The 13,952-nt window shown below is 44.3% G+C and overlaps 1 protein-coding gene across 3 annotated transcripts in view; it reads left to right on the top strand.

Moving 5' to 3' along the window:
• The window catches only part of FRMD4B (FERM domain containing 4B), an 82,504-nt gene that overhangs the window by 47,997 nt on the left and 20,555 nt on the right, over positions 1-13,952 (top strand). For all 3 annotated transcript variants that reach the window (XM_027640546.1, XM_027640547.1, XM_027640548.1), the window contains 4 exons: positions 7,277-7,360; positions 8,565-8,630; positions 9,676-9,733; positions 10,663-10,749. In XM_027640546.1, the coding sequence (XP_027496347.1) occupies positions 7,277-7,360; positions 8,565-8,630; positions 9,676-9,733; positions 10,663-10,749 (295 nt within the window). The remainder of the gene's footprint in view (positions 1-7,276; positions 7,361-8,564; positions 8,631-9,675; positions 9,734-10,662; positions 10,750-13,952) is intronic.

Below are 13,952 nucleotides of genomic sequence, written 5' to 3'. Positions count from 1 at the left end.
GGCTTGGAGTAGCATCATGGTATCCACAGCTGTAGGTAAAAGATGCTCTCCCCTTCCCTCAAGTACAGATTCAGCATTAAAACACATTACCTTTTCCTACTGTAAAAATCACATTTCATGGTTTATGCATTGTATTACCTTTCTTTTTGTGGAATATCTGAAAAACTTTGTCAGGTCTACAGGGAGTTTCTCCAGTCTTGCACCATCAGCTGTGAGCAGGAGTTTGGGCTCTGGCCTGGCTCCTAACAGCCTCCTCACTTTAGTAAAGCAAAAATAAACCTTTTGCTTTTCCTTCTCATGGGTGTTGAGATCTGTCGTGCGAGGTGTATTTTGTGTTTTGAGGAAATGGAATGACAGCTTTTCAACCTCAGCTTTTTTGCTTTTGCAGATTTGTCAGGTCTTTATCGTTATTTGGATACTTTATTTTTCTTGTGGTTCAATGTATCTCTGTATCAGCAAGCTGGGCTGTGATAACAAGCTTTAAACAAGCTAGTACTCAGACATGCTAAAAACCCACAACTAATATGGCTAAGCTGACTTTTGTGTGAACAGGAAGAAAGTGTGGGTGTTAGAAATAACAGTCTGTTGTTGCGAGGAAGGGTTTGGGATCCTTCAAGCGTTGTATCAACTGTGAATATCCATCTTTTGGTTGGCAGTAAATCCCCAGGTAAAGCAGAGCCATTCTGCTTCTGTCTGGTCTTTTGGGGGAGCACTGCTAACGTGTGCTGTGGGTATGGCCAAGCAGCTCTTTAAACATGTACCAGGTATATGGGATGTGAGTCATCACCCATTGTAGGTGGTAGGTTCAAGGAGCAAAAAAGTTTGTCTTCAAAATATTCATATTTCACATCAAGAGCTGTAAAAGAAGACCTGAGGATTTAGGGCAGCTTCAGGTTGCAGATTTTCTCTAGCCATGGAGAGCTGCTTCCTCAGCACCCCATTTGTTGTCTTCAAAGTGGAAATTCTAACAGTGCCTCATCTGCAGGGGTGGCTCTGGAAGCAGCTCATGTTCCCATTTGTCTGGTCACCATGTCCTCAGATAGAGAGGTGTGGGGATATAGCTGATATGAGAAATGTTGAATTTTTCTTGATGCTCTTGGTCCATCTTCCAAAAGCCAACATGTGGGGTCACCAAACCCTGGGAGATCAGTAGGCACTGTTGCTCCTCTTCTCAACAGTCGGACTGTGCTCAGGAAGCAGAGATATTAACCTCAAGGAGCAGAGTTGGAGCTGGAGGTCAGGTCTGGGACTCCAAGTCTGTGGTCCACGTGTGGGGAATGGTTGGCCAGTCCCAACCACACTTCGTGTTTGGTGCAGGTCCCTCTTGAGCTGTGAAACTAAAGCTGTTGTGCAGCAGCGCAGGGTGGGAACCCACAGCACAGCCGCAGCATACATGTACAACAAGCTGGAGTTGAAAAAGCCATCTGCACTGCTTATCACGTTCCTTTTCAGGTATGGAGTTTGGAAGGCTCTTAGAATGCTCCTTCAAATACCTCTCAGAGCAGGCGGCTGCTATCTGGTGCTCAAGTGGCAGACCCTGCAGCCCTACCCCCAGCAAAGCTCCCTGCTGGCTGTGGGGGAAGGTTGGGCTCTGGCTGTCCTGTGCCAGGGGGAGCCCCTTGTTCGTGGCCTTTCCGCATCCTGATCTTCCTTCAATAGAAAAATAACTTTCTTGAGTGTGCCAGCAGACCATAAACTGAAAGGTTGGGAAATGATGGGAAGCGTCTGGCATTCGTCACAAAAGAGGATTTGTCAGAGAGCACATTTCAAAATTCTGCTGCCAAGATCCTGCTGCTCTGGCATATTCAAAAGCTGCTAAATCCATCGTCTCTCTCTGTACCTCCCCTGCTTTCTCTTCCTTCCCCCATTTTTTTCTCTTGCACTTTTAACCCCGCTCATATTTTTCCCCTCCATTGCCTTGCTGCTTCCTCCTCACACCTGTTTCTCGTGGCACCTCGAAAGGCAGACTGGCCTCCATGAGAGCCTGAGGTTGCCACGCTCTGCCCTTCTGTTTATTTTAAAACAAACCCAAAGCCTACGGAAAAGGCACCTGTTGCTGAAGCAGTCCAGCTGCAGCAGGATGATCTGTGTTGCTGGTTCTCATGTGTGAATGTGAGGAATGGGAGCACCTCGGAGACTTTGGTGATGCTTCCCTAAGTCTGATCTCTTTAGAAAGTCGCCTTAGGATCAGACTGGGTTGTGAGCAGCAGCACAGGATGTTCTTGTCCTGTTGCAGAATTGCAATTCAGAATTCAGTGGTTATTTTCATGAAATAGGACTGTTACTGACATCACCTGAGTAACCTGACGAGCCCTCTGAAACCCCTGACTGTCAAGCTTTCAACTATCTACTCTAATTGTGTGCTGTTTCAGTGTATTTATTTTTCTGGCTCTAAATATCTTGAAGGGAATAAGATGGGAAATCCTAATGGAAATGTTTTGAAGCATCTTCATGATGCAGGGTAATAAAGTATCATACTTTAGCTGTGAAGCTCCACATTTTCTTGTATCTCACTTGCAATTCTAAGAAGTATTTGTTGATATTTATGTGTCTGTGAAATACCTTTCAGGTTAACTTGAGAGGCTAGTTGATATTTTCTAAAAGTAAGGCCACTCTAAATTCTGTCTGTGGTATGCCTAAAATTTATTTCAAGAATTGACTTAATAGAAAATAATGACATTTAGAAGGACCCAGGGATGACTTATTCCAATGATCCTGCAGCAACACAAGAGAAAGTATTTATGTGAGGTCAAGAGGCATCAAGAATAGAGGAAAGTCACTATATAAAGCACTTTTCCCGGTGATAAATTCCTACTTTATGAAGTGTTATTAACACAATTCAGCAGGGGCAGACACACCTGCTGTCCCTTTAGTCACTTAAAAGTTGTCTGAAGTCCTGTCCTCATCGAGTTGTTAATATTTACAAAGAATCTGTGGGCTGGTAAGCTTCTATGCTGTAGTCCAATATATTGCTTTTGCTGCTGGGTGTGTCACTTGCTCTTCATGTTTTGTTAATCTCATTAACCACATCTTACTCCATCTAAGCTCTTACCTGCATTAGCAACAGGCGTGAGCTGGTTTTTGACAGTGGGCACAGGGAAACGCTTGGGCACCCATTGACAAATGGTCCTAATGAGCACAGTTCTGTAAATCTCTGCCTAGCAGGGAGTGTTGTATCACTCCATTACAAGCTGTCAAGATGCACTTTCTGGGGCCGTAAATATGTAAGTCTGTTTTAATTTTCAGTGACGTGCTTTAGGCAGAGCATGCCACAACAGCCTGGCTTGGTTCCTTCACGGATTTCTGGTAGGGTTTTAGCAAAATGCCTAAAATTTCACTGTAATGTCAGCAGGTTATAGGAAGCATGTGGGATTGGTCCAGGTTTGCTGTTAGGGATAGGAGTTGGAAGTGGGAAGTCCTATTGATAGTATGTTACATGATTAAATATTAGTATTGCTTATTTTAGAGTCCAAGTGCCTTCCCTCTCCATAGAGCTGGCACTGATGAGCAGGGTGTGCTGCTGGGGACGTCGTCTTGCCCAGTATTTGATTGTGTTGGGACAGAAAATTAATTATGGGCAGTACTGGGAATGAAAACTGAGGTTCAGCATGAGGAGGGTCTGATGCAGATTTTCATTATTTGCAGTTGCATTGCCCAGATTGATTCACATTCTGCCTTTTATCTGCCAGAGAGAAAACACCCATTTGGAGGGTGGAATAGGAAGGAAAGGATCTGTCTGACGGTTTTCTTTAATTCTTCTCCATAGTGGAAAAATACTTGAGATGAGAGTTTCCTATATTCCCCTCTTGGGGAATAAACAAACCTTTTGCCAAAAAAATGTTCAGTCCTGTTGACTCTGGGCTGTTTAAGTTTATGTATTGAAATTATGCCAAGAACCACCAGTCAAGAAAACCCTCTCTGTAGCAGAGGTCAGATTAAATGCAAGGGGGCCTCCCCATCCCGACAGCCGTGTCCTCCTCCTGGTGGGAACCCACTGTGGACATGCCAGATACAACACTGGTGTGTTTGGCTGGCAGATATCATGGATGGTTGGACATCTGGAGCCAGGGCTGTCTGCCCTGAGATTGCTGTATCGTCTTGTGGTCGTTGTGAAACCAAACAGGAACAGGTAATAATTCAAACCCTCGCTCCTGCTATCTGGAGCTGTCCCCTCTGGGGAACGGCTGGGTCTCAAAGGGCTTGGGAAAGTGATCCTGAAGGTCAAGGGGAGACGTGCTTGGTGCAGATGAAGTGATAATGGACTCTGTGGAAGGGGAGGGGGGACCATTTGAGGCTTTTATTATCCCTGAAGCCGTGAATCATCCAAAACGCTAATCCTTGGGCGTGCAGTCAGCAGATCCAGGCTCTTGCTGTGCCAGCCCGCACTGTCTGAAGGCATCCAGCCTGCAAGGAGCTGTGCCCTGTTTCTTCCAGGTCTTTTACATTTTTTCTAGGGTTGTTTCATGCTTGATTTTACAATTATGCAGGGCAAAAATCCTCATGTGGCTTCTCAGAGACTTTCAGACCTTATAAGTCCATTTAGATGGACTCCTCCTGGAGCACGTGGATGGGATGGTGTGTCTGAACCTCAGGGTGTGAGGCTGGGTCCCTTCAGGAAGGCAAGTCCCAGGGGCCAACTTTGCCTCATAAAATAAGTGTATTCTCTACTGTTGGAAGAAGTTGGGTGGGTTTGTAGGTTGGCAGAAGACAGAGTAGATCCAACTCTCCTGTACGTTGTTGCAGCTCTGTGGACTCTGCCTGCTGGCAGACTGCAGCAGGGCCTGTGGCTCTGGGTCAGTGCTGGAGGGATGTGCCCCCTGTCATGGTACAGACATGGTTACAGCCCTTTGATCTCTGTGTGACCCAGCTCAGAGCCCATAAGCCTTGTCAGGAGGTGGGTGTGCTGGCTGCCCCTCGGTTTAAATTCAGCGATAGACGTTTCTATATTGATGAGCTGCTACTCGTCACTCAAGCTTAACTGGGACCCTTGTTTTGGCATTGACGAGGATGGAGTTGCTACTCAACCGGATCCAGAGAGGCAAGAGGCTCAAAAACAAACAGGAAAGCAAGTAGCACTGTTGGAGGCCATGAATGGTGCAAAAGGTGGCATTTCATAGCATAGGAAACACAGCTGCCAGGATTTGTGGCATTTCTGCAGAATCTTGGTGATGGGGGGCTCCTGGCCCTATAAGGGCTGGCAAAGCAGAATTTGGGACCTCTCCACCCATCCATATTGGTGACAGCTGGAAGGTCACCTGTCCCCTCATCCCAGTTGCCTCTGGCAGAGCTCAGCCTTGGCTTCCCAGCATGAACCTCCTTATTGCCTCAGCCCTTGCAATGAGCTTTCTAAATAGGGGTTTAATGACCAGGCATTAACCCTCAGATTATGAATACTGCAGGCTGAGAATCTACATTGAGAGGAACAACCCTTTTGTTTGGTCAAAATGAGCTATTTTGTTATTGCTTTCTTTCAAAACCTCTCCTACTTCACTCTATTTCCCTGCCAACCCTGCCTGCTGCAGCAGCCATTGCAGCAATGAGTCAGGCTTAAAAATAGGAGGAAATTTGTATTTTAATAATCAGTTGTCCTGTGAGGTTATGACTGAAGCTGGAAGGGACCTTAGGAAGCCATCAGGCTGAACCTCCTGCTCCAGCAGGGAGTTCAGGCCAGGTTACTGAGGGCTTGGCTTTTTGGTTTGGGTCATTTTTTATTTTTTGCTTTGGTTTCTGAGGCCTCAGGGAAGTGTGCTCTGTGACTGCATTTTCATGTGACCCTATGAAACCCTGGTAATCTACCTTCTCTCTGCAAGCCAAGATGTCCTGCAGCCTTTTGATCCCGTCAAAATGAGCTTGTAAGGGATGAATAAAACCCTCAGCTTTTGTGAGCATTGGCTGTATTTGAGCGCTGGTGGGAGAGATCCTGATTTTCTACCCAGCTGTCCCTGTTTGTGGCACTTGGGTGCTGGCCAGGTTGCAAAGAAAAATGGATATTTCTGGCAGAAGAGTGCAGCAACCAGCGCTCCTCGGCGCTAATTGACCCTTTCTTGGCAGCTTCATCAAAGACGTTGAAGAATAAATAGGCTGTTGATTGAACTGTTTCCTCGTCCCCAGAGGTGGTCCCTCTTACTCAGGGCTGAGGCACATTGTCAGGGCTGGGGAAGAAGCTTGCAGAGCGATTAGGGGAACAGAGAAACCTTTCATCTCCCGAGCTTTCCATGTGGCATCTGGGAGATGGAGTCATGCTGGGGGTTTGCTGCCTCCTGCAGTGCCCACAGAGCAGGTTTGAGTGCTCTGGTCCACTCCAGTGATGCTCAGGGTGTGCATTTTGAGGGAGGAGGGGGGACATAGCTCAGGTTAAAACTCTGTAGTGGAATCTGTTGAAGACGGAGGTCTGGAGCAGGAAAGCACCTTCAAGGAAAGCCTGGATGCAGAAGCTGAGGTGATGCTGATGGACGTGGCTGGTGCATTCTTTCCATACAAGAGTCGTGTTGGTGCTTGCTGGCCCTGCTGCAAAGGCACGCAGAAACCTGGACGAAATGAGGCGTGCAGGTTTCAGCTGATTAATTAATGGAGCGTGCAAGGAGAAAATATTAACCGTTTTACTGATGCCTGTAAACAGGTTTTTAAGTGTTCTGCTTGGATTTTTCTTTGTGATAAATTGCATTCATGTACTTCAGCCTTCCCTTTATTTCGTTCCAGGCTGGGCCTGGAGTCCGAAATATTTGAACTTTCTGTAAGATGGGCAGTCCAGAAAAACTGTTTTCAGTGAAAATATTTTAAAGGATATGAACTGAAACCTTTTGTTTTGAATCAGATCACTGTTAAACTCTGACATTTGACAAATACCATACAGCTTCATGAAATTTGTTGTCTAGAGGTAGGGTTTTAGATAAAGACAGAGCAAAACTTAGCACTACAAGCCTTGCTCTTGGGCAGAGGCTTGCTTTCTGCGGCTGTTTCAGGGCTCATTTTGCTCTCAGCAAATAGAGTGAGGGTGTGCAAAATAAATATTGATATGGTGCTCCCGCCATGGTGGCCTGAGCATCACGTGTCTGTATAATGAGTTACAACTTGAGTCTGCATGACACCATATACATCACTGTCATGTGAGAGGGCCTATAGAGTTACGTTGCTATGACAGCCTGATATGGGGCAATGTGCCATGTTCTTGGGCAGCAAATACAGCCCTTCCTTCTGCCCAAACTAATGAGTCCTCCTCTGATTCACCAGCAGTGACTCTGTGCCATTTTTTATTGTTTGTTGTTTTCTTTTTTAGTGATGAAAACACTAGAAAAGACTTGAAGACACTGCCCGTCTTTCCTACCAAGACGCTGCAGGAGCATCCATCACTCGCTTACTGGTGAGATGTTTAATTTAAAATGTAAATCATTGCTATGAATGATAATGGCCAGATCACTCTAAAACAGTTTTGCAAACTCTTTTAAAAAGTTTTCAGCCTGTGTGATGCAGGACTTGGAGTTAATTGCTCGTGTTCAAGCATTTCCAGTTTTTTAGAAGGTTATAAATTATGCAAGATCCAATGCAAATTCCTCCTTGAAAGTTCAAATTAAATTGTTGGATTAGAAAGTGCTGGATCAGAATATGTGGGGACCACGCATTAGAAGGAGCTGAAATCTGAACTCCAGCCAAGCCTGGGTTTGCAGAGAGCACCTTGATCTTCATCTGTCACACAGTGGAGCCTCTGTGGTGGGGTGACCTTTGCTGGCTGCCAGATGCCCACCCAGTTCCTCTCAACAGGACAGAGGGAGAAAATAATTTAGAAAAGCTGGAAACAGAAAGGCATATGCAATTTTGGGGCTTGAACCTGCTGTAGAGGAGCACAGCATTTAGGATGAATCAATGATATTGTTTCCTTGGAGTTGATGCCATTTGTGCAAGTTTAACTCCCTCGTTTGCTTCATTTTTTTAGGCTTGATGTGTACGTGATAGATTTTCAAGTATACCAGTGCTTGCTTATAATTTGTTTCTCTCAGGATGAATACTGCTGGGTTTTTCTTTGCTTTCAAGTGTCTGACACATAAATGCATATTTTATTTTGCATTCCACCAAAACAAAGTGTTGAAATATATAACAGAAAAAAACCACAAAAAGGTCACAGCTGACAAATCTGTGGTTTTTTTCACCTATGAAATGTCAGGGGAAAAAAAAAAATAAACTGGAATGAATACAGTTCTGGTTTAACTTCTTCTTTACATATGGAGCATTAACCAACCTTTGAAATTTGGGTCCCTTAGAACGTTAAAATGAATTTATACAATTAGCACCATTATTCTGCAGCAGCATCTGCAGCAGAACAGGCTGATCCGAAACGATTCTTTAATTAGTCTGGAAGGCAGGATGCAATGGTGGGATCAGCCAGGCAGCTCCATGCTGCCTAATGAAGGGTGGGAAAGAAATCAGTAAGAACCAGAATGTAAACCAGAGCAAGGAGCGTACAGAGGGACACTGCTCTGCTGGCTGAGCAGGTGGCTGAGCTCCCACAGATGCCATCACATGAACAAAGTCACTGAGCCTCTAAATTGGGTTTTGTGCTTGCTTTGCAGTGAGGACAGAGTAATTGAGCATTATACACAAATTAAAGGTCTGACCAGAGGACAAGCCATCGTTCAGTGAGTATGACACTTGTTAATTTGTGAAGATTATCTTTTCACTTTTCTTCTGTTCTTCTTTTTTTGTTGAGAGGTGGCAAGGCAGGCTGTTGTGGTCATTATTGCCTGCAAACGATACCATTTGTGTCTGTCAGATTCTTTTTCACTGAGTTATATTTCAGAGTTGAATTTTTAAGTTTCACATATCACAGGTTTGCACTTTCAGCATGTGTTCTCATTCATATACCCCAAATACAAAAGAACTAATTTGGACCTTTCTCTATTGGAAGACTCTACTCCTTGCTTGCTATCAATTAGTTTTCCCAGCAAACTCTTAGGGTATTACCTGAGTCCTGTAAAAAATTCTGCAGTGTTCAGCATTTGGTTTTCAAAACAACCAAGGTCTTCCAAGATGCACAGAGAGCTTGTGGAATTGTAATTTCCATTTACCATTAATATTACTGTACTTCCACAAGGAAATGCAGTAGAATGTGTTACAAGATGTTTGAGATAATGCCCATGGCTGCACAATGTAGACAGCTTGTAGTTTTTCCTCACATACCTCAATGCCTGTAGCTGTTTCAATATCTCAAGGGCTTTTTTCAAAAGGAACAAGGGAAAAATGGTCTGTTCAGTGTTTGTCTGAATTGCCTCATGAAACAGTCATACAATGGCATCAACACTTTCATTTGGAGCCTCTCCATTGTAACCAGAGCTCCATAATGGAATAATTACAGGCAGATCTTTACCACCACCATTTCCCAAAAGGCTCACTTGTTCAGTTCAGAATTTTTACTTTCAGTTCTGTGAACTTCTGATAAGATATTGAATATTCTGTTGTGTGAGAGATTTTCCATTTGCTTTAGCTGGGCCAAAATATCCCATCTTTCCCCAAGCCAGGCTGCTAAGTTGTTTTTTTCTGAAAACATAGGTCTTCAATTATTAAGGCCTTCAAAATATGCAAATGATAAATGACGTGTCCTGGACGTATGTGTGAAAAAAATATGTTAATAGATATTACTCCCTCCAGAGAAAATCATCTGATATGCTATAAATCTATCTGCAGGTACATGAAAGTGGTAGAAGCTTTGCCAACATATGGAGTTCATTACTATGGAGTAAAGGTTAGTAACTGCCTATAGATAATGTGATTGCTGAGCTTATTATGTGTGATTACATTCCTTTAGGAGCAGTTGGATGATTCAGTACTATTCTATCAGTATTAAAGCCCACATTTTTCAACCTCTGTAATTTTCTCCCATTCAGTATACTTTAAAAATTGTTTCCAGAGTGCAGCATTATGTGCTACAGGAGACAGAAAGGAATCTTTGTAAAACCCTCTGTAATCCTATCAGGACCTAAATTCCTATCACCTTAATTAAACTAGATATCACTTTGAGATCCAAAGCAGTTAATAGTTTCCCCAGAGGCATTAATCAAAATTAGAAGAAATACACTGGGGAAAAAATTTATTTCTATGTGGCAGGTGATTAGTGGTGCATGCTTGGAGTGGGGAAATGCTGAGAAATACTTTTGGAGAGTGATGGAAATACACCATTTATTCCCATTTGTAGAGCAGAGCCTGGGCCACAGTGTTTTGTGCCGAAGAGCTCAGCAGAGATGATATCTCCTTACTTTGAGTCATGGCCATGACTGTGGTACCTGAGGAGCTGATGTTTTGTGCTGTTCTCTCTATCTGTGACTGCCCATGCCTGAATTCAGTGGATGCAGTCACTGGCCACAGTTTTTTCTGTCCCATATCCTTCCCCCCTTCACAGCCACTCCTGCAACTGGTGACACCCCATTGTTTCAGCAGTACTGTTGCTTTTGTGGCCACTTTGCACAGTCACCACCTGGTTTTGTGCCTCTGCCTGGGAAGGCCAGGGGAGAAGATTTCTGCATTCACCCCAGCAATCCACTTCACATCAATCTGTTTGCCAGAAAATCTTTGTTTCGTACCTACTTGTACTTGTCACGGAGTAAAAAGGGCTGTAATCTTGGAATTGCCTAATTCTTAAGTGGCTCTTGGTTTACAAGGATGTCCATTTTTCAGGATAAACAAGGAATCCCATGGTGGCTTGGAATAAGTTACAAGGGAATCGGCCAGTACGACTTGCAAGACAAAGTTAAGCCCAGAAAAGTAAGGGTTTTTTTGCATCTGATATTTTTGGGGGGGAGAACACAGGATGGTGTTACATGTCAGAATATACTTCTTTAAGCGTTGCTTAGTAGACTGGTGGGCAGAAGACCAAGGGTTGGAGGCAGAAGGAAAATTCTGCTGGCACTGAAGCAGTAAATGTCTCCCTCTCACATAGATAGTGGAAACTCCCTTTGGGAACTTTGGCTTGCGTGTCTGGAGTTTCGTGGTCTCAGGACGGGAATTTTGGCAGCCTCCAGGGATAACTACAGAAATACGAAGCAGTTGGGTTTCTGCAAGGCCTTTTACTCGAGCAGTGTTTTCACTTGGCTTCTGTACTTGTTTTGTGTGTGAGGTGTGACAGGCTCCACTGATACCAGTGGAATATGAGGGGAGCTGTGTGAAATTGCAGGCTTGTTGAGGCGACCGTGTGTTCCTGTGAATTTAAAGGGGGGATTGAGAGTAAAAGCCAAGTACTGGAGGTCATACTTCTCCTTTTTCACCCCGCTGCTCCCCAGTATGTCTCCTGCAGAGTAACTCTGCCAACAACATCCCTTGTTGTTTGAACAGGGCAGAGGGTCCTGCATTGCTCTGCTGGCTCCCTCAGAGCCCCCGGCAGCGAGCCCAGGCAGGCTCTTCTGCCAGCAGCTTTGGAAACCCATCACACACCCAGCACACAGGATATTGGGATCTCGCCCCATCCTGTAGCTGCCGTGTGTCTCCTTGTGACAGGACAGAGCCCTGAAAATCTTTGAAGGGTGATTTAACTCCCTGGGTTGGGGACAAGCCAGGGCTGCACATGCCATGCTGCTGGACTGGGGGGGGGGGGGGTGTTTCTGGTCATGTCTTTGTTGAAACATCCAAGTCTGGGGTTTTGCTGTTCTACTTCCTCAGGAATGGTCTGGGCAGGAGTTCACATGAAGTTGTGCTCCCTGCCAGGGAATTTTACGTTTGCAAAATGATATTGTTTAGTGTATTTGTGCCAAAAAACAGAGCTTAACAAAACTTCATTGTTAAGAGTAATTCCCCTTCGAGCTTCCAACTTGATCTTCTCTTTTTTCCAGAGAAGGCTGTGACTTGGTTTCTCTCGGTATATTTATATACCTGTGTGTCCAAGGTGATATCTCATGTCCTTTCTTTGCTTTCTTTAGTAAAGCAGAGTTTCTTCCCAGGTCTCTCTTTGCCTGCCTGCACTAAATGACAGCGACACAGGAGGAACCCCAGGAAATGTTAATGCAGCCATTGATGGTCAAAGGAGAACATCAAGGAGCTCCTCTTGCCCCTGAGTACTTCCCTGTTTTTAGGCAGCATCTATAAGGTTTTCTGGTCAGGAAAGGATCATTCTCCAGCCAAGATGTCCAGCTGTGACCAGGAACACTCTCCAAGAAAATGGAGCCAGCCTGGCTGGAAGCATTGCTTTGCCAAGCAGTTTTTATGCTTGTGGGATTTCAAGTTTACAACATCAACCAGGCAGATTAAGAAAATTTTTTTAAGGTCAGCAGGGCCCAGATACCAAGTCACACCCTGCTACAGTTAGTTATAAGGCGTTGTCTTTGAATGCAGCAGGAGCTGTGTTTAAAAAAAATAAATGAAAACCAGAGGTCACCTCTGTAGTGGAAGTGTTACAATGGAAATTACAGTGGTTGTTGGCTTTACTGAAATTATACAGTAGAAGATAGAGATTAAAAGGGAAGGTGAGAGAGGAGCCTAAATGCAGATGGAAGTTTTAATGCCAGTAAGCTCATTTGAAAGTGTGGGGATGGATATGGCTGTAGTATCTTTAAGGATTTGTGTCTGGTGTCAGTGTGGGGGGACAAAAATTATTTAAGCCACAGCTTGTCCTGAGCCATGGCTGCTTTTAACATGTGTCTAAGTATGCAAACAGGTTCTTTATAGCAAAAGTGTTTCAGGGCTTGAAATAAAAATGCACTTCTGATATGATCCATGGAAGTGATTGGAATCAGATCATTTTTGGTAGGAAAATCGAAGGGCTAGAGGAATTTTAATTCCAAACCCATGTCCAGATTTGGGTTTGCAATTAAAATGCTGAGATACTGTGGTTTATTTCAGTGTAGCTGTAGCCTTGCTGCCTGTGATGTGGCAGTCAGAAATTTCCTTTTCATCAGTATTTTTGTTTGCTCATATTTATGAATGTATCAGGATTATTTCACAGACATAAGAGCATGTACAGCTTTCCTAAATCTCCTAGGAGTCAGCAAGCACAGTCCTCTCCGTAGCAGTAGGCATGTAAACTATTCATGTCTTGCGGAGCAGTGGTGCTCTCGTTGCTGGATTTAGCAGAATTTTCTTGCTTTGCTTTTTGGGATGGAGCCAAACTCACAACTACTGTGTGCTGGTGTTATCCTGCTGTTTATACTGTGGATCAAAAGTTCTGTTGTGTTTATCCTTAGCCATCTGGGAAAGAGCATCCTCATTGTGCTCCACTTCTCCAGTTGGTGATGTTTGAATATGCAGCTGATTAACTCAGTAAAAGGGAAAGGCAGAGTTCAAATCTAATGAAGACCAAGCTGGCCTTTCCGAATTTTAAAGATGCAAGTGGTCTCAGAGTCTGCAAACCTCTCTGAGACTGGTTGTGGTGGGAAAGCTGTTGTGCTTCAGACGGGAGGCTTTGAACAGGAATTGGTGTCTGTGCCCCAACTGAATTCACACCAAGGGGATTTATTCTGCTCCTCATGTCTTTTGTGCAGTGCTGATGGCTGCTGTCAGATGTAGCTCTGTTTGCTTAATCACAGAATCATAGGCACTTGGCAAGAGCCAAGTCCATACTCAGAATATAATTTAAATAATAATAATATATATGTATTTTATCTGCACCCATTAATGCAGTGGCAGTTAAATCCAAGCAAATATAACCATCCTCCTCAAAAATTGAAATCTTTTGACTTTATCCAAGTAGGTCTTTAGGCAAAGAGACCTAAACACGAGCCTTGGAGCGCAGTGGTTATCCCAAGATTTTGTTATTGGATCAACACTGTTGCATGAAGTCCAAGGCTGAGAACTCTTTACAGGAGGCAACTTGCATGACAGCCCTGGATGAAGCAATCTCCAGATCCTTATCACCCAGCCTTGCCAACACTTGTGCATCTGCCATCACTCATCCGAGCGGGAAGCGTGTGGTGTTGGAGAGGACGGCGTGTAACTCGGGGCTGGACCAGGAGAACTTGCTGTGTCTGTCTGTCTGTCTG

The sequence above is a fragment of the Corapipo altera genome, unplaced genomic scaffold (genome assembly GCF_003945725.1).
Source record: "Corapipo altera isolate COAL_440 unplaced genomic scaffold, ASM394572v1 55, whole genome shotgun sequence".
NCBI lineage: Eukaryota > Metazoa > Chordata > Aves > Passeriformes > Pipridae > Corapipo > Corapipo altera.
Note: the sequence above shows the minus strand (reverse complement) of the source record. Positions and strands in the feature narration are given on the sequence as shown.